Source organism: Psammomys obesus, unplaced genomic scaffold (genome assembly GCF_907164565.1).
Source record: "Psammomys obesus unplaced genomic scaffold, mPsaObe1.curated_primary_1811, whole genome shotgun sequence".
Classification (NCBI taxonomy): domain Eukaryota; kingdom Metazoa; phylum Chordata; class Mammalia; order Rodentia; family Muridae; genus Psammomys; species Psammomys obesus.
In genome coordinates this window covers 23584770-23609257 of record NW_026596040.1, presented here as the reverse complement: position 1 = coordinate 23609257, position 24488 = coordinate 23584770, and the positions used below count along the sequence as shown (strand labels likewise).

The 24488-nt window shown below is 39.3% G+C and overlaps 1 protein-coding gene across 3 annotated transcripts; it reads left to right on the top strand.

Annotated features, from left to right (window-relative positions):
- Window positions 1-18291: 18291 nt before the first annotated feature.
- Window positions 18292-21292, top strand: LOC129687868 (serine protease inhibitor Kazal-type 7). 3 transcript variants are annotated; one of them, XM_055622448.1, is made up of 4 exons: window positions 18292-18352; window positions 19301-19326; window positions 19791-19915; window positions 21247-21292. In XM_055622448.1, the coding sequence occupies exons 1-4, from the start codon at window positions 18292-18294 to the stop codon at window positions 21290-21292; spliced, it is 258 nt and encodes an 85-aa protein (XP_055478423.1). The 3 variants fall into 3 exon arrangements, with proteins under 3 accessions (XP_055478423.1, XP_055478425.1, XP_055478424.1); XM_055622450.1 differs by lacking the exon at window positions 19301-19326 and having other exon boundaries at window positions 18292-18345; XM_055622449.1 differs by lacking the exon at window positions 19301-19326 and having other exon boundaries at window positions 19768-19915.
- Window positions 21293-24488: the final 3196 nt, after the last annotated feature.

Here is a 24488-nt window from a genome sequence, read left to right as displayed (position 1 = left end):
GTGTTTTACCATAGCAATAAAAAAGTAAATAATATACAGGGCATGGTGGCACATGCCTTTAATCCTAGAATTCAGGAGGCAGGTAGTTATCTCTGAGATTGAAGCTAATCTGGTCCGTATAGTGAGTTAAAGTTCAGGCAGGGCTACATAGTGAAACATTCTTTTAAAAAAAACCAAACAAAACAACAAGTCAATAAAACAATAAAGCAATACTCTTCGGTGGACTGATTCAACCCTCAGCCCTATGTCTTCAGTCTGTTGGCTCTACAATTAGAAGTTGAACATACAACCTGGATCTGGGGCAACCTGTAAGTGGAAGTCACCTGGCCACGGGTATCAGTGTGGGAAGCAAGACCTGCTTCAATAGAGCCACTGGTATTTTACTTTTTACCCAGAGAGGCTGAGGGAAAGAGAACCCCTGCTTTCTCCTGCATGTACTCCTAAAACCTCCCTCAGAACACAGACAGTCATCTTGTGAGAACAAATGAGACTCTTATAAGAATGAAACAAAATTAGAGGAAGCAAAGATGACCAAATTTCTAGAAATGCAGTGTTAAAGTATTTAACATTTGAATCAATCCCTTTTCATAATTCATCTTTATTGCCCAGACACTGGCCACACACCTGAAGTATCCCAGTGATTTTGGATTTAGACATATAATCTTCTTTACATGCTATTGTTAAATGTTAATGTATATCTGGATACAGAACAACAAATATATAGGATCAAATAAGAAATTCCCCATGACGCTTAATAATTAAAACACAAAATATACAAAACAAAGAAAAGATACAAAAAGCTTCAGGGGGAGAAGACCAAGTCACATATAGAGGTAGGCCCAATATAACAACACCTGACTTTATAATGGAGACTCTGAAAGCTAGAGAAACCTAGACAAATGTTCTACAAACTCTGAGAGACCAGAGATGACAGCACAGACTATTCTAGCTACCCAAATTTTTAATCACAATTGACAGAGAATGAAAAATGTTACGGGTTCAGGAATAGCTGATCACTGACCACTCAGACACCAGACACAGCAAACATTTATTGGACATTAAATAGACACTGACCAGTCAGGGCCATAATCTGGACTGAGGAGCCAGATTAGGATGTTGTTCTGCTTCTGAGGCAGTTTTTTTTTCATACAAAACAAAACAAACAAACAAAAAAACTATAACCAGGTAACAAAACTGTAACCAGATGTAGGAAACAAACCACAACTAGGTGACAACCAGGTAACAAAAGACACAACCAGGTATACAGGTGTAGGAAGCAACATTACATCATTTTGACTAGTTAAACAAAGGGTTTTTAACTGACCTTTAATTTGATTGGTTCTGCAGGTGGGGGACTTCATAGAGTGTCCAGGTAACAGAGTATACAAAGTTTGAGAAATGAAACCATAGAAACGTAATCAAAATGGACACTTGGAGGCAAAATGGCTTCTGATATGCTAAAGGCTACAGCAGGTGTTAAGGGAGGAGCCATAGTTATGTTAAAAAATATTGTAGGTCTCAATATGGGGCTATGGAATTTAATCATGTTACAAAAAAAAAAACATACCACAACAAAAACAAATTTACCTATTTATTTATCTCTCCACTATTTTTCTCTACAGAAGGCACCAGAAGAAAACTTTATTCTGAAGAGATTAACTATACCAAAGAAGAAAAAGAAGTAGATAGTATAAGAACAGAGTACAAAAAGAGAAAGGAAGCACACATACCACCGCAACAAAATAACATGAACCAGTAAATACTGTTCATTATTAAGTCTTAATATTAGTGGTCTCAATTCTCCAACAACAACAGCAACAAAAACCACAAACTATCAAACTGTTTTACAAAATAGGATTCATCTTTCTGCTTAATCCAGGAGACATACCTCACCATCACCTCAGGGTAAAGCATGGAAAAAGATGTTCCAAGCAAGTGAAAACAAGAAGCAAGCAGAAATGGCTAACAATATATGATAAAATATATATAAAACTAAAACTAATCTGAAGAGTTAGGGAAGGGCACTGCATACTCATTAAAGGAAAATTCACCAAAAGGTTATTGGAATTCTAAATATTTATGCATCACACACAAAAGAACCCAAGTTCATAAAAGAAGCACTGCTACAGCTGAAATCATATATTGACCCTAACATAGTGGTAATGGGTGACTTCACCGAAAGACAGGTCATCCAGACAAAAGTTAAACAGAAAAACCCTATAGTTAAATGATATCATATCAAATGTACCTAACAGATATTTACAGAACATTTCATCCAAACACTTAAAAAATACTTTCTGGACAGCAGCTCATGGAAATTTCTCCAAAATTTACCACATAGCACACAAAGAAGCCTTGAAAAATATAAGAAAGTTAGAATAACACTGCATCTTCTTTGACCACCATAGATTAAAACTTGGTAGCAACAAGAGAAAAAGGAGAAAGATTAAAAATTCATGGAAACTGAACAACTCACTACTGAATGAAAATTGGATCAAGATAGAAATCAAGATGGAAATTAATTTATTTTAGAATTGAATGAAAATAAAAATACAATATACCCAAACATATGTGACAACATGAAGTAATCAGTTCTAAAGAAATGTTCATAGCACAAAAGTGCTTACATTAAAAAAAAAAGGTGGAAAGACTTCATATTAATAACTTAATGACATACTTGGAAGCTCTAAAATAATAAGAATAAATAACAACTAAAAAGAGCAGATGGGAAGAAGTAATAAAACTCAGAGTTGAAATCAATGAAATAGAAACAAACAAGCAAACAGACAAAGAGTCATTAAAACAAATGCTTGCCCCTGCACAAGCTGGGAAACCCCATCTGCCTTCCTTCCCTCAAGTCCACCTGCACTGGGAAGTCTCCAAACAAAGCAAAGGCACCAAGAGCCCAGTCCAAATCCCTAACTAAGTGGTCAGCTCTTGACCACACTTGGGCACAAAACCCAGCTGTGCCTGATATGTCATCATCCTTTGCCTACAGTCTATAAAACTTTCCAGCCCTAGCCTGGCTCTTGACTTCTCTGGCCCTGTTCTTTGGGACCAGTGAACCCACTGGGGAACAGCACCTAAAAATCCCGCATTTAACCTATTTTAATCTGGTCTATATCTGTATCACAGAGGGAGAGAGAGAGACAGAGAGAGAGAACGAGACTATTAATAAAGAGTTGGGCAAGATTAACAAGCCTTTAGCTAAATTAATCAAAAAGGAAGAGAGGATGCAAATTAATAAAATTAGAGATAAAAAGAAGACATTACAACAGACACTGAGTTAATTCAGAGAATAAAAAGGACCTACTTTTAAAAAGCTATATTCCAACAAACTGAAACCTGCAAAAATAATAAATTTTTTGATCTTTATGACCTACCAAAAGCAAAAAAAAAGGTAAAATAAATAATTTATTAAACAAACTCATAACTCCTAATGAAATATTGGCAGTAATATAAAAGCTCCCAGCCCATAATTTTAATAAACCTAGACATGTGTGCTCTGTGCAACTTCTCCAGGCAATTGTAATACAGACACGTACTAACATTTCCCCCACCCACTAGGTCTGAAATTTTGCAAATGTTCAACAAGATGAAGCAGAATGGAGAAGTCAGGGAACTGAGAAATTGAGAAGATTGTCTCTTTAAGAGTGGAGTTGTTCTCAATGAGAATTCTAACTTGGATAATAAAAATAGCAAACTACAAGATAAACTTCTCACAGGTTCCTGATTTTATGCTCCTGCCTATTTGGTAATGATTCCACAAGTTTCCTTCTCCCACTTGACCTATCCTGTCACCCAGGCTCCTCCTGGCATCTGGGGTGAGGACCTAAGCTGCTTCTTCTGTATTCCTGAATATACATGCCTCATCAGGTCACTCCGTGTTCTGTGGCTTCACCATTAACCTGTTCTTCACTTATTCTGGATTTATTTACCGTCCTCACCATTCAGTCTCTTGTGTGGCTTGTATTCAGTTAGTGACTCTGTCACTTAAATTCTATTTTCCTTTCTTTTCCCCGTTGCCATGTTATAGAGACCTAGAACAGGCATCTTTCAGGCTATGTCTATTTCCAAGCACCTCCAACGCACCTTATTTCTCTTTGTTTGCCAACAGGCAGATGCTCACGCTCTCCTGTCCCTATTACGTAGAAATATGACCCTTCTAAGTATGAATTGCCTTCCTAAAGATGATGGCAGATGTGCTATGGTCTCTCCACTGCTCTAGCTTGGCTGATGTGGCTTGCTAAGTTTAGAATTTCAACAAGAATGGAGATGTTGGAACATTGCAGGTCCAGAAACTAATTACAACTCATATTGGGCTATACCCTTAGCTACCTTGAGAGCCACCCCTTGCCCACATCTGTGTCAGATCTAGTATTCTATGACTAACAGGTTAAAAAATGGAGTATATTAACCTTACAAAACCCTCATTTCTACAACTAAAAGGCTAAGAATGCCATCCAGTAACATGTGAGGTCTATAGAGCAGCTTTCTCTACTTTGCTTCAACTCACATACTCAGTGTTTCCACCAGTGTAATTCAAAAGTGCCTTCATTTATGACTTGCTTAGTTACATTATTATAAAAGCCTCCTCAAATTGGAAGAAGGACCTGGTGATAACGAAATCTGTTTCCAAGCTTTGGTCGCCAATATTTAGCTCTAGAATAAGCCATCTCTTATCCATTGGGATTACAGTCTTCCTTACATAACTGTGATTGCCTGATGATTGATTAATTGCCCACATTGTTAAACTTGCTCTCCAACTCAACTTAGATTGAGTCATCCACAGCTCGCACCATGAATCTTATGGCCTGTCCTGTACTACTACCCTCATCTTTCAAGTATGACCAGCACCACCCTATAGTCAGTTGCCTTCAGTTCTTATTCTAAACAAAACACACCCATAAATTACACTACAACTTACATCTGAGAAGTCAAAAGCAAAGAGCTGACCTGTTTGGGGAACTAGGCCAAATTCTGTTTTGTTGTTTTTGTTGCTCTTCTTATCCTTTATCTTCTTCTTCTTCGTTGTCTTCTTCTTCTCCTTTTCCTTCTTTCATACATTACATCTCAACAGGACTTTCTCCTATCTCCACTCCTCCTACTCCCCTGCTCCCCCAGATCTGTAACTCCTTCATTTCCCTTCAGAAATCAGCAGTCCTCTCAGGGATTTGAACAAAACATAGCCTAAAAAGATGCAATAGGACTAGGCACAAACACTCATATCAAGACTGGATGAGGGAATCCAGTAGAGGAAAAGGGTTCCAAGAGCAGGCAAAAGAGTCAGCGACAGTGCATTCCCACTGTTGAGAGTACCACAAGAACACCAACGTACATACAGAGGACCTAGCTCAGACCCATACAGGCTCCCTGATTGTTCTGTCAGTTTCTGTGAACCCCTATGAGTCCCTCTTAGTTGATTCTATGGGCTGTATCCTCCTGATGTTCTAAGCCCTCTGGCTCCTGCAATCCTTCCTCCCTTTCTTCTGCAGGGTTCCCCAACTCCACCTAAAGTTTGGCTGTATGTCTCTGCAACCACTCTCATCTGTTGCTAAATGAAGATTCTGCATATCTTGCAGACAGACCAGATTGTAGGTTGAAGGTCTGTGGCTAAATTGATGTTCCAGTCTAACTGCTGGAGGACCTTCCTGGTTACAGAAGATGACCGGTTCAGGATCCATATTCCCTATTACTAGGAAACTTTGCTAGCATCACCCTCATAGATTCTAGGAAGTGTCCATTGCGCTGTTCCCACATCACCCCCCAAATGCTCCCAATTCCAATAATCTCTTTCAGTTCTCACCCCCCATGCCTGATCCCTCCTCTTCTTATCCCCACCTTCCCCTAGTCCACCCATATAATCTATTGTATTTTTCCTTCCTATACATCCCTCCTTGAGCACTCCTTATTACTTAGCCTCTATGGGTCTGTGGATTGTAGCATGGTAATAGATACATATTTATCACCCTGCACAAAACACAAGTCTAAGTAGACCAACATAAAACTAGATACATTGAACCTGATAGAAGATAAAATGGGGACTAGCCTTGAACACTTTGGCATGGAGGACAGCTTCCTTAACAGAACACCAATAGTGCAGGCACTAAGATCAATCAATAAATGGGACCTCACAAAACTGAAAAGCTTCTGTAAGACAAAGACATCATCAATAGGACCAAATGGCAGCCTACAGGGTGGGAAAAGATTTTCACCAACCTCACATCTGACAGAGGGCTAATATTCAATATATATAAAAATTCAAGAGACTAAACATGATCAAATCAAATAAGTCAACTACAAATGGGGTATAGATTTAGACAATTTTCAAAAGAGTAATCTCAAGTGGCCAAGAAGCACTTAAAGAAATGTTTGCTAAGGAAAGGGCATGAGGGTGGGGAGAGAGAGGGAGGGTGGGACTGGGAGAAGATGAGGGAGTGGACTGCATCAGGGATACAAAGTGAAAAAATTGTAATAAATAAATATATAAATAAAACTAAATTTAAAATAAGAAATGTTTGACATCCTTAGCCACCAGGAAAATGCAAATCAAAACTATTTTGAGATTCCATCTTACACCTGTCAGAATGCTAAGATCAAGAAGACAAGTGACAGCTCATGCTAGAGAGGATGTGGAGCAAAGGGAGCACTCCTCCATTGCTGGTGGAGGAGTGCAAACTTGTACTCCACTTTGGAAATCAGTGTGCTGGTTCCTCAGAAAATTGAGGTCTATCTCAAGACCCAGCTACACGATTCTAGGGGACATGCCCAAATGATGTTCCATCATACCACAAGGACACTTGCTCAACCATGTTCATTGCTGCTCTGTTTTTAATAGCCAGAAGTTGAGACTAACCTACATGTCCCCCAACTAGAGAATAGATAAAGAAAACATGTTACATTTGCACAATAGAATATTAATCAGCTGTTTAAAAACTCATGAAGTTTGCAGGTGAATGGTTGGAACTAGAAAAAAGAAGTTATCCTGAGTGAGGTAATCCAGAGCTAGAAAGACAAACATGATCCATGCTCACTTATAAGTGGATAATTAGCTGTTACATAAAGGATAATAATGCTAAGCCAAATTCTTTCTTCCACAATCCCATATTCTCTGACCCTACCATGTCCTGATTAGTTTGGAGCTAGTTTAGTTTGCAGCACTTCAATAACTCCCTCTTCTTCCTCTTCTTTATCCTTCTCCTCCTCCTCTTCTTCTTCAAGTTCATGTTTCTACATTTAGTTTTTTTTTTTTTTTTTTTTTTTTTTTTTACTCTGTTCACCTCATTTCCCAAATTACCTAAATTACCCATTTCTTTTCCATGGCCCCCAGTTCATAGCACACCTTACTGCTTCCAACTTCTTCCCAATACCAAAGCTGCAGTTTGTGAGGACTCACGTTTCAGCTGCCACCAACTTTGTCCATGTGTTTCTCATCATCTGGCTCCCCTAGACATGCACAGCCTGCCTGTTTTCTTTCACAATATTCCTATGTCTCCATTGTCTATTTTTTCTCATGCTTTCTCCTTTTTCATATACAAAAAAATCCTCTGTTGTATTTCTGCTTAAGCTCAGCTCTGTCTCACTTCCCATTACCTGTTCTGAAAAAGAATTTCCAATGTAGGGGGAGAAAAAAAATGAAAAATTATTTCCGTACTTTAAAACTTTGGTGAAATTACCACAAACCCCTTAAGAAACAACAAAATTAATAACAAAGAACCAACTAAGATGGACATTACTTTACACATCTGAAAGTGCACATGGTATCTTATCTATAACACATTTAGATACAAGGCAATTTTTAGTGAGTAATTATACTTTATTAGAAATTGGATTGTTGTATGCATTATCTTGTCCTATTTAATAATTTAAAATATTACATTGATTTTATCATGGCAAATTAAAACGTATGACTAAATTTTAATGATGTTTCTCTAAGATATTTTTTTACAAACTTCAGTATCAAGTAGGAAAAATTTTTTAATTGTCAAAAAATTTCCATTTATTTAGTTCACCTAAAAACAAAAAAACTTAAAATTATCAGGGAATTTAATAAATATATATATAAAATGCATACATTTTTATAGTATATGCATCACTTATACATTTATTGTATCATTATATACTGTATATATGATTGTAAAATAACTGTCCTTACATTTTCAAGCTATAAATCCACTTTAAATTAAATATGAAAATAAAATGAATAAATTTTCAAAATAAACTAATAATGATAATTAGTAGCGGTACTTTTTTTGTTTAAAAGTCATAATATTTATTTAGAAGATAATAGTAATTGCTGTATTCTTTTTTGAATAAAGTTTTTTATTATTATCATTTATTACAATTTATTCTATTTGTATCCTGGCTGTACCCCCCCCCTCGTCTCCTCCTGAGCCCATGCCTTTCTCTCCCTCTTCTCTCCCTATGACCCTCCCCTAGTCCACTAATAAGGGAAGTCCACCTCCCCTTCTCTCTGACCCTAGCCTATCAGGTCTCATCAGGACTGGCTGCATTGTCTTCTTCTGTGGCCTGGCAGGGCTGCACCCTTACCCACCCTGACATGGAGAGGTGATCAGAGAGGCTGCCACTGAGTTGTTGCCAGAGAAAGCCCCTGCTCCCCTTACTTGGGACCCCACTTGGATACTGAATCTATGGGCTTCATCTGAGCCTGGGTTTTAAGTCCTCTTCATATATGGTCCTTGGTTGGGTTATCAGTCTCTGCAGGACCACCAGGGGGGCTGTTTGTATTGCTCTGTTGGTCTCCTTTGGCCTCCTTTTGGAGCTCCTGTCCCCTCCAGGTCTCTTTCTAGCTCCCCCTTCTTTCATAAGATTCCCTGCACTTTGCCCAAAGTTTGGCTATGAGTCTCAATATCTGCTTCTGTACCTTGATCAGTAGAGTCTTTCAGAGGCCTTTGGTGGTAAGCTCCTGTCCTGTTCCCTGTCTTCTCCTGCTTCCAGTGTTTACCACATTTGTCTTTCTGCATGAGGATCGAGCATCTTCCCTGGGGTCTTCTCTAGGAGTACAGATTTTAGTATGTTCATCCAATATTATATGTCTAATAACCACTGTGAGTGAAAATAAACCATGTGTGCCTTTCTGCTTCGGGGTTACCTCCCTCAAGATGACGTTTTCTAGTTCCCACCATTTGCCTGTCAATTTTGTGATTTCCTTGTTTTCAGTAGCTGAGTAGCACTCCATTGTGTGAATGTAGTAGCCAAGTGTTTAGAGTAGCAAAGTTAAACTTTCCCTTTACTGCAATATGTAAGCCTTGAGTATGTAAACAAAATCTCTAGATAACTTATTTACTACTTAATTGAGCAAAATTTTCTCAACTCTCAACTCAACAGACTTATACAAATATAACTACTATTATTATACAATGTGCTTACTAATCATTTGGTAAATGAAAGAGATTATGTACATTATTTGAAATTTTAGATAAATAAAAACAGTACAATTCCTTATGTCTTTTGCAAATCTGGTGTGTTATTTTCTCCTCCTCTCCTTCTGCATGACATCTTTCCCTCATCCCCAGGTAAGGCTCCCACATTTTTCAAATTTTCCTCTTTATATAACTTGAATCCTGCTATTCCTCTCTCTAACGTTTCTCCCCACCACAAACACACACACACACACACACACACACACACACACACACAAACACACACACTCATGCATGCATGCAGGCAGGCATAAAACCTTTTTCTTTTCTGATTTTTGTGGTTCTTTATATACCCACACCTGAAGATCTGAGGCATCTGAGTTAAGTCATTGGAAGTGTTTCCTGCTATGGGTATCTGGTCTTCACTTTGTTGATTAGGTATTTAAATCTGTTGTTTCCCTAACTTGTCAGGGTGAATGTAACTTAGGAACCATTCTTGGGGAGCTCAGTGTTGATTGTTCAAATGGGGGAGCAGATGTGGTCCTTGTTCAGCTAGGGGTAAGTAAAACTTCTAAGCTAAGAGAAAAATTTCTGTAGAGTTCTAAGATTTTCATAGCAAATCTTCATAACTCCAGGAGAGAAGCACAGGACTCATTCTCAAGTGGTGGGCTGGGTTGGGTGCTGATTGACTTCTGGGGTCTATATTTGGAGAGGAGAAGAATGTGGCAAGGTAGGACCCACTATTCTCAAGCAGGCAGCTGAGGTGATGGAGTCAGTTGGCTTGGGGGTTCTTAATCTGGGAAGGATGCGTGAGCAGGCATGGAATCAATAATCCTTAAGCAGGAGGCAGGAGTGAGTGGAGTTGGCAGTAGGAGTCTAGGATTCCTACCTGGAGAAGGTAAGCACGTCAGGGGGCAAAAGGATACATGGTCAGCTGACAGGCAGTGGGGTGGATGGAGTTTTCAGCAAGAGTCTGAGGTCCCAACGTCATGGGTGGGTCGATGTGCAGTTTCTCAGGTTGAGAAACACTGATCTAGGTTCTCTACCTAGAGATATGGAGTCGGTGGGCACATGCCAGATGATTCCCTGGTAGGAGGCAAGGGTATGAGAACTTCCTTGGAAGTCTGGGATTCCTATTTGGAGAGGAGAGGCCTATGGTGTCTTTTCATCGACAGTTTCCTTTTCTAGTATTTATGTGTCCCAGTCAACTACGCTTTAGAATTGTTCACATGTTTAAAAAAAAAAAAAAAGCTCTTTATAAATTTTAAATTCCATGCTATTCTAAGTAGAGCAATAAAATCTCACACCATTATGCTCCAACTCAACCAGGATATGAGTCACACCTTTCTCTAGCGTATCCACACCATAGGGGCCACTCTCCCATTAGTCATTCCTAGTCGTCAGATGTGCTGTTGCACATCAGGCTGTTCCTGTCCAAGCAGCCGCTCTGTAGCAATGCAACCTAACATCAAGATATTTATGCCGTTCACTTTATCTCCTCTTAACCTATCATCACACACTCATCACGTATTAGGATATAATGCAACACAATGCTGTCTCTTGTATAATATTTGTTAAAGTATTTGTATAATTTGTTCTGTTGTATTACTGGTTATTGTTATTTATCTTTTATACCCAATTCACAAAACTTTATCCTAGGCATGCACACAATCCTATAGGAAAATGTAGGATTGTGTATACCCAGGCCCTCACAGAGGAATAGAAAGGAGATTCAGAAGTTAAAGGGAAGACAGAGTAAAAATGAAGCAAAAACTCAGGAGTCACACATCTCCCACTTTCAGTCCCCAAGATTACCTGATTATTGATGGAGTGGGAAAAAAAAAACAAAGAAACTCCAGGAAAAAACTTAATTTGCTGCATTTTCAGTAAAAGAGGTCAGGTCAGTCTACTTAAAACATGCAATTACTATGGGCAAAGGAAAAAATATCAAAGGTATAATTACATTCTGGAAGTTCTAGAAGGTTAGACTAGAAGAATGGAGGACTGGAGTCATAGCTGAGAAAGGAGAAGTGGAGGTTAAATGGGATTATAATAGGGGACTCTAGCAGGAATGGCATCCTGGCAGAACAGACACCAGGTGTATGTGTTCAGAGACTAAGCCGTGTGAAAGCCAGCATGAAGTGTGTCTTCTGGAAGGCAAGGAAAGAGGCCTCAGCAGAAACTGGCCAACCCAACACTTTGTTGAGCCCTAAAACTATGAGAAAAGCAATTTCTGATGTTTGAAGCCTTGGTTTGGGTATTTTATTACAGTAGCCTTAACTATCTGGTGTTGACTTACTTTTGGCTTAGAAGCTTTCTTTCAGCTCCAAGCACAGCGGATGTGATTTTATCAATTACTGCTGGCAGATGTGTACATGTCAATCTGTATCCAGATATGTAATGTGAAACAGAAGGAAAATTGTTATTATAATCCATTCTCATCTCTTGTCTCATAATTGGAGCTATTTATTGCTATGGATCAGAGGCCATTTTTTTTTAAGTGACAGAGTCCTGAGGGAGAGTGCCAGGGCATGGGAAATAAAAGACAGAAAAGAGAATGTAAAAATTTGAGCCCGGAAGTCTTTCACAAGCTATGTTATATGGCAAGTAAGCTTATTAAGAAGCACAGCATTTTACACACTATTTTTAGAAGATAAATGGAACAGATTCAGGAGAAACTATCATACAATGGGACAAAGTCAGCAAGAAGCTAATAAAAACAATATTGCATGAGAGCAACATGGGCTATCTCAACAACCTTACAGAGTTGGCACACAGTAGCCTTGGGACTGATAACCATAATCCCCATGGTGGGAAGAGATGGGTTGTCAGGGCATGAAACAGCAGCTCCCCCAATGCCCTGGCCGCAGGCTATTACCAGCTCTGCGAGTATATTCCTGGTAATGCGAAGGAGCTGTGTTCCTTCTCCATACATCACAGCTGCAAGGAAAGCATCAGCTGACCAGTCAATCCCTCAACAACTTATCATCAGTGGCTCAAAGGAAATTGAATGCAGACAATATGCAGGATTCTTGGTTAGGTAAACTCCCCTACTCCTATTAGCAACAGCCCTGCCATACACAAGGCCAGATTGCAAATGTCCTGATCTTTAAGACACTGTCGCCCCAACATACAAAGACACGATCACAGTGGAAGCTATATCAAGAAGACAAGAAAAGGGAAAGAAAGAAAAGAGCCAGAGTGGGAACTAGACACACAATGACAAGAGAAGGAGAAAACCAGTGTCCAGAACTCGCTCAGCTGAATGCATGACCACAATTTAAAAATGTGCCAAGACAGCCTGGGGATTTTAGGTGGTATGCCTATTGGCTGTAAAAGGGAAGGAGCTGTGGGGGCTGTGGACAGGCGCTGATGTGTCAAGAAGTGGGAGTAGAGTAAATTGCAGAGTAGCAGCCTCCCCTTTGTTGCTTTTCTTTTATGTAGTGCTAGGCATGGGACCCAGAATGTCATGTGTGAAAGGCTTTTTATTTGGGGCACATCTACAGCCCCCAAGGATGTATTATCAAATTAATCTCAGTAGAAGTGGAGGAAGCAGAAAGCTCAAGGAAATAAAAGACATTTCGTTTTGTTATTTTGTTCTTTTCATAGGCATATGGGACGGGGCAGGAGCCATTGGTCCTGGGACTTCCTTTCACACTGATCCTTCCAGATCAGATTCTCCACACACACTCTTCTCCATGGCCCAGCCTCACGATGCCACTCACTTATGACACCAGCTCTCCTTCCTGACTACTGTGGTTCTATCTGTTTTGCTTTTGTTAGCTCACTGTTCAGGGGAGTTCCAAATCTGCCCCTTTCCTATACACTTAAAATCACTACAATAAACCAACTAAAATGTATCATTCTTTAGCTTAAACTGCTACTGTTCTAAGTCTTTTTTTCTCATTTATTTATTTACTTTACATCCTTGTAGCCTCTTTTCTTCTCCCTTCCTAGTATTTCCCCCCCCCCCCCCCCTTAGAAAAGGTGAGATCCCTTTTCGATCCACCACAGCTCATCAAGTTGCATCAGGACTGAACTGATCCTCTTCCCCTGTGGCCTGTCAAGGCTGTTCCACCAAGAGAAAGTGATCTAAAAGCTAGCAAGTGAGTCTCTGTCCGATGAATTCTCCATTTCCCTTACTTGAATACCCACATGAAGCCTAAGCTGCCCATCTGCTACATGTTGTAAGGGGCCAATGTCCAGTTCATGCATGGTCCTTGGTTGATGCTTCAGTCTCAGCAAGCCCTTTTGGGCCCTGGTTAGTTTGCTCTGTTGGTATTCTTGTGGAGCTCCTGTCACTTCCGAGTCCTTTTCTCTTTTCTCCCACTTTTCCACAAGACTCCCTTTACATCACCCAGTGTTTGGCTGTTAGTCTCAGCATCTGTTTTGAGGTGCTTCTGGGTAGTGGGGCATAGAACTAAACAGAATTATCAACAGAGGAATCTCAGATGACCAAGAAGCACTTAAAGAAATGTTCAACTTCCTTAGTCATCAGGGAAATGCAAATCAAAATGACTCTGAGATTCCAGCTTACACCGGTCAGAATGGCTAAAATCAAAATCTCAAGAGACAGCATATGCTGGCAAGGGTGTGGAGAAAGGGGAACACTCCTCCATTGCTGGAGGAAATCAACAACCACTTTGGAAAGCAATTTGGCGCTTTCTTAGAAAATTGGGAATAACTTTGCCTCAAGACCCAGCTATAGCTTTCCTGGGTATGTACCCATAAGTCTTTGTTTTTATCTCAGCCAAAACAAAGTGACTATTAGTACCTATCTCATAAATTGTTTTAAGTTTGTGATGAACTAATTCAGATGCAGAGAAGCACAGATTCAGTAACACTAATCACCTAATATATGTTAGTTTCTTCAACAGTCTGCAGCTTTAGATATTGTTCTGTTTCTGGATTATGGCCATCTGTGATGCAATTTCTCTTATGTCCCTCCAAGGAACTGACCCAGGAACATCTTATTCAATAATTATACCAATATAAACCTTTAATGAGCCATCCTGTTTTTTTTTTGAGCTACCCCAAATCTAGTTGAAAAAAAGATATGCCAGACTCCAAAACTTTTGTCTTGGTTTTCATGTCTGCTGCATTGAATGTACACTTCCTCCCAGTGCCTGATGCCGCAATAGTGGTTCCATTACAGAGCTCATGGTTTCTCCCTTCAAGGAGCATAGGGAGAAATGAACAAACTACACTTGGCCTGAAATGAGCTGCTTTCCCACCCAAGAACTGCTTCCCCAAATGTGGGGTTCAGGGTTCAGCCTGAAAATTCCCACTCCACAGAAATAGTTTCCAAAACCAAACCAAACCACACCTGATCCCTTGACCTCACTCCTCCTCACACTTAATCTCCACCCATCCTCCTCTGCTTTGTTTTTATAAACACCCAGAGTGTCATGAACTCACCTCCACCCTTGAGAAATTAAATCTGGTATTTGCCTCCTAGCCATAGCCTGCATAAGCAATTACTTCTGTTCTCCACACCTACGAAATCCACATTTTGTTTGCCCTTTCAGAGTCTAGCAGGAGTTTCCGGAACACAGGGCTCTCTTTCAAGCCTTGGTACTCCCTAACTCAGAGATGGGCTTGGAAGTCACAGGTGTACTCAGTCACCATTCTTAAAATCACTGGCCTTCAATTGCTACTCGGTGTCACATGGACTTTGAGAGACGTGTGCAACAAGGTACTAACTGTGATGGAGCTGTTTTTTAAAATTAATTATTAAATTTATTATAATCTATTCACTTTGTATCCCAGCTGTAGCCCCCTCCCACATCCCTTCCCAATCTCGCCCTCCCTCTTCTCCTCCTCCCCTGCCCTCTGACCCTAGCTTAGCTGTGTTTAATGGGTATCCATTTTTACATTCATTTCGGATGATCTGACATAGTCCCATCAACGTTGGTGCCAAACCTCTTCAAGCTACAGCACAACTCAGTTCTGCTGCTGTAAAAAGTAGATTACGAGGGGCTCCGTTTCCTCATCTTTCCAAACAGCAGTCTCCTTGTTCACCAACTTATCTATCACCTGTCTTCTGCGACAGAGGAGGAATGGCCTCATTCATGTCTTCCACTCACTTCTTCTTTGTATAGGATTCTGGTTAGCCATGTTCCATGCTGTGTCTTATATTTGCCTTTGGCTTGAAGACACTTAGCATGTACAAGCCTGCTGAATGAAGCCAAGTTTCTGCCATTTCTCTATTTTCCCTGATGCTAAAATATTCAAAAGTATACTCTGTGAGCCTGTAGCTCAACACCATCCTGATGACCCCTGATCTCATCTTTACTCCCTTTTTTTGCTAAAAATCCAAACAAACAACAACAAATAAACCCTGTACTTTAAAACTGCAAAAAAAATATGCTTAATCTTGAAATGTGATGGCTTTATATTGGTATTCATTATCTGTAATCTTTCATAGCAGACAGTAGAACTTACAACTGTTTGTCTTTGTCAGAGCCATTACTTCTTCCCTATGACTCTGCATAGTCCTCCCCTGTGATTAGTATCACGATCTTGAGAAAATTATGTAAGTCTTCAAATTACAAACTGGTAAAATTAGGGCAATACACTGCCTTCTTCAAAGTGTTGTCAGGAAAATCTCATTCCACAACATTAGCTACCGTATAGATATCCGATTACGAGCCGAGCACTTGACACAGAGCATGCACATGCATGCATGCATTTGTGTGTGTGTGTGCACACAAACACACATACAAACAAATTACATACACAGTTATATTTTAGTCATTGATGTTTTAGTAAACAAACAACATGCTTGACATTGAATGGTAGTCCAGGAATATTATATTGAAGTTGAAAACAATCCCCTTTACCTAGTTGTGTTTTTGTACCTAGTTGTTTTTTTGTTCTTTACCCCATGGGGTATATACATAACACTTGTGTTTCATAGTGGTGAGGCTATTTGTGATGATGGAATGTATTCAGCTCGGCTGCATATAAAAACACATTGCATACAATTATATATGTAAACAATATCTGATATCATGAATAATGATAAATGACTAGTGTGTATTATCTTGTATACTTAATTATTTTAGTGCCTACTTCTTCTACTTACATGAAAATAAAGTCTACCATAAAACAATATATTACTGTGTTATTTCAGGTACAGCCTTATATACCTCAGGTTTACTATGTCTCTTAATTGTACTATAAATATATATATATATATATATATATATATATATCTTATTCATGCCTGCATGTGTGTGTACATATATAAAGATTATATGTTTGTATAATCATACTCTGTGATTTTTAGTCAATAAAATTTCATGACACGCTACCCGCTGCTGTGCATGTGAAGTTTTAATTAACAATCCAAAACATCCCATTAATTGTGTTTCAGAGATGAAGAAACTAATGTCTCACAAAGTTAATACATGTATTTAATGGCTTTAGATGAACAATTCCAATGAGATACATAGTATACAACAGTAATATTTTTAACACTATATTGCATTCCCAAAGATATGTAAAAGTCTAAATTGAATATAATAATGTCACTTATCATTATTTTCATATAATTTATATATGCTATGTTTCAGAACATACAAAATTAAGCTTCCTAAATAATGAGCTTTATATCTGACTGCATTCTGAGTTTTCACATGTCTTTGAGCTTTGCAGATAAATAGCAGGCACTCTGATAATTGTGCCTGGACAATGCAGCTTATATTTTAATAACCAGCTGTTTTTAAACTGACTCCTGTCTGCTTGTTGGATATTAATAGTCACAATAATGTGTTCTAATGCACACAGCTTTAAAAGAGACTTTCATGTCAATGGTCTGTAACGATGTTGTGACTAATGATAGGCCCCCACTGGGCAAGGGTGACACTCAGGCTCTGAGGCAGTCACTTTGCTGTTTGTCAACTATTTGTAGTCATTCTCAGGTTGACCTTTAGGGGACAAGGTAAGAAGGAGCATATCTACTCCATATCCTCTACAGCTGGAAAAAACAAAACAAAACAAAACAAAACAAGAAATCAACAGCCATGTGACAGAGAAGGGAAATGACGGGGCATCTCTTCTGGGATGGAACATTTATTTCATAGCTGGACACGGACGTCCTCTGGGATATTTCTTCACCTCACTGGACAATGCTATCCTAAACAGCGACTACATCGCCCATTTGGCAACCAGAATAATATGCATGCATAATTATGAATATTATGCATAATATGCATCACCTGACCACCCTCTCATAGAGGTGGTCATAACTTTAAGTTATGGAAATCTCAAAATTACAAGTAACTGTAATACGGCCATGTTTTCCTGACTGGTACAAGTTCACAGCTTCATCAATGACTGACCTAAGAGTTCACAGCTAGGAAAAGCCGACCCCTTTCTCCAAGCCTCATAGATGCCAAAGCTGCTAAATTTGCAAGCCCCCGGGATAGTTAATAGGTTCATTGCTTTGAAAATAAAACTTTATTTTCTCAAGAGTCTAAACTAAATGTAGGCATACCATGGCTTGACTGTGTTTAAGACCTTCCGTTCGAGTAAGATAAACTACGCATGTAATACTCTCTTGTTTCATGTCTAAGACAAGAAAGCCATGCTTAATCTCTTCTATGAAAAGCCTAGTGTAAGTAACAGTCTTCACTTATGCAAAAGACAGAAAAATACTTTTCATCTCAGATCACCTACCTGTCTCTGAGAAGGGACACGGTAATTAACTGACAGGTGCTGTGGCACCACTGGGTGTGACAGGCTTTGTGAGCCTCTCAGGTCCAGTACTGACTTTGGATGAGCTCACAGGGAGGTGGAGAAACCAAGGCTCACCATATAAACATGAGCCCTCCTCTAGTGCATGGCACATTCAGTTTCAAGCCAATCTCAGACCACCAGCCTCGGCATCACAGCCCTCTCCACCATGAAGCTTGTTGGGGGCCTCCTGCTGCTCTTCATAGCAACCTATTTCTGCAACAGCTCCGGTGAGTTGGGTTACACACTCTCCCATACAGTCCTGAAGATTTTGTTTGTTTGTTTGTTTTTCAAAAAAGTTCCTCCTAGGATGTAAGCTACTGGCATATATATCTGATCAAGGGGATTTAAAGTGAGAGAAACATCTTTCTGGAGAGAAGGATCATAGTTCTAGCTGTACTTTGAAGGATCTGGATTGAAAGCTTTCCCTTGCAAGGATTCTTACTGGTCTCCCATGGACCAAAAAGGTCCAAATTTCTCTGTAAAATTCTATCGCTTAAGTATACTTGTAACTGTGTCAGTAGATGGCGATTCCTCAGCGCAGATATGCAGATGTCATTAGGTGTTTTCCTGAATCCATGCAGTAGAATCTAAATAAAATACACATTTCTAGAGGTCTCAAGTTAATGATTCAGCTTTTAAATTGTGGGTAGTTAAAATAAATTTCCAACATGTTAAAGACATTCATTTACTTTTCTGTTTGTTTGTTTGTTTGTTTGTTTGTTTGTTTAACACAGGCTTTAACTATGTAGTCCTAGCTGACCTGGAACTTGCTATGTAGACTAGGCTGTCCTTGGACTCACAGAGATCTGCCTGCTTTTGCCTCCAGAGTTCTTTGATTAACGGTGTGAACCATCACATGTATCTCTTTATATTTCTTTCTGTTGATTAGGAGAGAAAGCGTATCAGTAATAAGTCTTCAGTGGCAACTTACTTTATTAAATAAACCCTAAGCTCTAGAACGAATCCATAAATTTGCCTTCCTAATTCAAGGGCTTCTCCTATAGCCATTTAAGTTCCTAAGCAAACAGATGTGATTGTGGATAATGATGGATTTTATGCTGAGATTCACTGCCAGGAGAAATGAAAAGTCATTAACTAAAAGACAAATCTACATTGATTAATGAAATTCCAGGTTCTGCTTTATTTGTAATGCTTCCATTGTATTTGTCTTTCAGAAGTTACCAGCCACCCTTTGGAAACGGTATGTATGTTGCACAAATTTTTAATTTCAATTTTTATTGGCTGTCACTTAGGTCAACAAAAATTTATATAAGATTGATACCTAGTTCATGTTGTATGTTTAAGGAAAAGCAACAGAGAAGACAGACAAAGATGAGGAATATTTTTCCCATTTGTAAACTGAAAATATAATAGAACTTGTCTTATGCAAGTGTCCTTAGCATTAAATAGTGGGAATTCATGTAACACTGAAGTTAGTTGTCTGGCAAGGAAATGCTCAGCGATTGCTCACCCAGTGTGGCATTAAAAAGTAGGAAGGGTGCCGGCACACCAGTAGTCATCACGATGGTAATGTCACTATTTATAAAAGCAATTTCAACAGCATATGAACAGCTGAGATGAGCTGTTCAGCTCTTGTAGTCTGTCTAGTTGATCTGAGATAATTATACTTGAAAAATATCAGGCTATTTTCTTATATCTGACCAGGTGGACTGTGACATATACAAAAAGTACCCAGTGGTGGCCATCCCTTGCCCCATTGAAAACATACCGGTCTGTGGCTCTGACTATATCACCTATGGGAATAAATGCAAGTTGTGTACAGAGATCTTGTGAGTATCAAATGCAAAGAAAGTGTGCTGGGGAACACTGCTCTCTTCTCAAATCTTTCCCTCCCCTAGATCCTTCCTAACTCTTATACTCTAGTTATTCTTTGCAGAATAGAGGGTGGGAACAAAAATTCGCCAGCTCTTCTGCCAACTTGAACTGCTCCTATCCTGCCCACAGATCTCCAGTTATTGTAACTCTTGGAAGTTCATGAGTTTTCAAGCCCATTTGTCCCTGTAAACTAGAAGCAAGTCAGGAGTCACCAAAAGGGTTAAAATCCCCAAACCCAAGTTTAACTATTTTAAGAAGGAGTTTCCGTACAACTCCCTATTTTAGGAAAGGTCGATGAACAGCTGAAATTCACTCTTCTATGTGATTTCTAAAATACTAAATGACTTTATTGAATCTGGACTTTACTCTCAAGTTCCTATAGGCTCTAAGTAAGTGTCAGTAGTTTTCAGGAAGAGAAAGCAATGAAAATGATTGATTTTCCTTTTTTCTTAAATGAGGGTTGCAGACTGTCATTATTGGCTCAAACTCCCATGGACATGTTTAGTTCAGGTGTTTTGTTTGGCCTGCACAGTGTTTGAAAGAATAGTCATTAGACAGACATTACCTTTTTAAAATGTGAGGTGCAACTTAGCGCTTACCAACTTATACCAAATTTACTTTTTATCTTTGCTTACTATCGTTTAACCCACCGGCATCGGAACACTTATATCATGTCCCGTGTTCTCATCTTTGTGATTATCTTAGCAAGTTAGACTAACCAGTTGGGCCTGAGCCCAGAGAACATGTCTACATATACATTTATGTTTGGAAAGCTTCATTTCACAGAAGGAAAGATTCTTTAACACAGACGCATATGCAGGCCTGGACCGTAAAAGTAGGCATGCTCGAGGGCGTGAGACCCTGAAAGGGAGGTGTGGTAGAGGGCTTCCTTAGTATTGCAGTATTCCACTCCATCACTGCCCGGCTGATCAAGAAAAGCTCAGAGATGGGCCACCACCACACCCTTTATGGAGACTTCGTTGTTCTTTCAATACCCTGGGTGACCTCCCTGCCTCTGGGATCAGTGGAAGAAGAAGATGGGATAGAATTAGGACTGAAGCAGTGAGCTGCTGCTCCACGTTCATAGCATGTTGTTCTGGAACTCAGACTCTGACTTCTGTCAAAAGAGTTTCTACTCCACAGTCTTGTTCTTAGCCGTAAAAGAGGTCCTACAGCTGCACCATAGTTTATTTTACTTCTTTTCAGCTTTTCCGTTTCTGCCTTTGTTCAGCAGAAACATGTCTTAATCATGTTTCTTAAACATGTTAATCATGTCTTCCCTCAGGAGAAGTAATGGGAAAATTCAGTTTCTTCGTGAAGGGCACTGCTAGCTTCTCCATGGACAAAGAAAGAACAGCAGTGCCTTCATCGGGTGCTTCACATGTGGGCTGAAATGGACTTCCCTTTTTATAGGATGTTCTGGTGGGTTCGGATCTAGAGTCAGTCATCTTCACTGACTGGTGAAAGTCTCTGTGTTCATCCTCCTCAACTCGTGTCTCCTGACAAATTACCTTCTTTTGGCATCTGTATTAAAAAAAAAAAATCTCTCCAGAAAGTTTACTTTTGCTTCTGTTTGTATTTGTTTCATGGATAAGTTATAGTATTTCAATCATAAAGTAATTTGAGAAATATACAATGATCTTTGTTTAGGAGAAACTTTTGAACAAGAAACACTGAGTAGATTTCAAAAATAAACACCCCTCCCCTGCAACACACAAGATGTCTACACACAGATACATGAATGCCAGTTCACTCTTCTCCTCTTCCAGCCTATAACTACTTTCTTTCACTGTCTGAAGCCATGGAACACCTATGGCTTTCCCGCTAACATGAGAAACACCATCATCCCCTGGCTGGTCTTCTCTATGTCTCTTCAAGGTCTTGGGATGTGGAAAGTATATGGCCCTATGCAGACTGTGGAAAAGGGCACCAAAACAGTCATTTGAAGTATGAGAGTTGAAAGAAGATGGCCAAACGCCGTAACTTGTCCCATTTCTGCCAGGGATATATGTAGTGATACATCTTTAAAGACAAGTGCTTACTGTGCTGCTAGCACTTTTTAGGCCCTAGAAGTAAATTTTAATTTCCATTGTTTATGGATCCATCTGGCGTTAATGAAGCTTTGAAAACCAAGATGTCAGGTATGGTGTTATGTGGCTGAAATCTTGGGACACTGAAGCAAGAAAATTGTGAGTTGAAGAACACAGTTCTACACAGTTCTAGACCTGCCTTGAATATTTAACCTATATAACCCTTAAAACCTAGAGAAAAACAAGAAGCAGCTGCTATTCCCATGTTACTTATGACACCCTCCTTTTTTAAAACTGAAATCTTCAATACACATGGACTCGATGTAAGTTGGGTGTGTAGTTGGACACAAAGATGACCAAGCTTTGTTTTGTTTTTTCTTTTTTATTGTGGCTGGATGTTTAATTTTTGTGTCTCTGATAGGGACAGAATCTGTTATATAATAGAACAAGAAACATAGGCCAGTTTTTATAGGGGAGTTTCCAGAATTGATTCACTTAAGAAAATAAAAGAATGGGTTGAGGAGAACAGCTGGTGAGGGTAAAGTCTGATCCGGACCCAGTGCGGTAGAACTATGATTATTCACCAGCGTCTCTCATGGAAAGCAGGAAATGACTCTGGCTTCTACTTTTCTTAGAAACTGATGCATAAGGAGAAGGCTCACCATGCACACAGTTCCCCATAGGCCCAGCCGGAATACCCACTCTCGACTGTGCCTGTGATAAAAGAAACAAACGATACAGTGACGGTCACATATTGATCCAGTCTCCTCACTCTGGTGATCTCACTTTTCCTTCATTGAGAAAGTCTCTGGCTAGTTATGAACATCCCTTTTGGAAAGTTTAGGAACTTGAGGGAGAAAAACCCATAAATACTGAACCACCCAACACAATTTTGCGATGGGCAATGAAAAAAAGTTCTTGCCATTGACTACAATTAAAAAAAAAATTCTGAAAAAATTTTTCCTATTCTCTTTCTTTTTTTTCTTTTTTCTGTGTGTGTGTGTGTGTGTGTGTGTGTGTGTGTGTGTGTGTGTTGTTTCAGGTGGTAGTGAACTGCCTGACATGATCTGGCAACTGAACTTACACCCTTTTGAGGAGCAGCATATATCCCTCATGCCTGGGCCATCTTTCCAGGACCATGCAAATAATTTTAAAGAAGAATATTTTGTATTTACGCTTCTCAATGATTTTTCTTTTTATTGATAAAAAACAAGGTTGGTTTGCTTATATTCATTATCGCCAAAGTGTTTTTCTTAGCCTCTTAGTTATATAAACGATACATTTTACTTTTACACTTTTATAAATGCATGTTTTAAAGTTACTACATTCTCTTAAATCTGACAAATGAAAGTTATCCGAGGGCGACAGTTGGAGGAGGGGCTTGAGCTAGAGTGGGCAAAGTGATCATGAGATTAAGAAATAAGAAAACACATACACCCAGATAATATACGTGTGCACATGCGTGTGCTCGCGTGCACACACACACCACACACAAACTTTTAAACTAGGTTCCACAAATGAAAGACAATATGTAATGTTTGGCCTTTTTAAGTCCAGATTAATTTCACCAGACACAGTTCCACAAAATTTCCTGTGGATACAATGATCCCATTTTTATTTAAGACTGAATAAACTTTTGTGTACATATGTAAAAACATACAAGAAACGAGGAGCATGATAAGGGAACACCAGAAAACAGGAGCACACACACACACACAAATTGTCTACTGGTCACATATTGCATCCCCTCCTTTCTTTATTCTCCCTACCTCTCACTTCTAGTACTCCATTTTCCAATCATCTATCTCCAGAGAATTGTTTCTAAAGCAAAGACCTGTCTGCTCATTCCTCATCAACAAATGCTTTGGTAGGTCTCAGGCCCTGCTTCCTTCAACCCTAGCCTCTCACTCCCCAAACCACCCTCTCTGTTCTCTGCTTTCTTCCAGTTCCCACCATTCTCAGAAACCTCTATGCCCTCTCCAAGGTAGCACACGCTTGTACCCCTTCCCAGCTTTCTGAGTTCTATGCCGCCTTTCAGCCCCCATGCTATCCTCTCTAAAAGGCTTGCCCTCTGGGTTTGGTTCTCCTAGATTTTAGCACCTGTAATATTATACTTCCATTCTAATAACTGTCTCCCCTTCCATGCTACATTGAGAGTCATGTGTTCAAAAGTTACATCAATTGAACTTGGCAACAAATAAGAAAGCAGGAAAAAAAAATGGTGCCTTATTCTTTTATCAACTCCTGGTCTAGCTTTGTGAGTTGGTGATTTGCACCAACCCACACTGAATGTTTCATCAAGCTTCCTGAAAAGAATTTACAAATACACAAACAACGGAGAGTAAGTAATGCTTCTCTGGACACTCAGGGAGCAAGCAACAAGGCAGTGAACTTGAACATGCCACAACCTAAGACTCCTTATTACATTTTTTCCTTTTTCTTTCTTTCTTTTTCTTTCTTTCTTTCTTTCTTTCTTTCTTTCTTTCTTTCTTTCTTT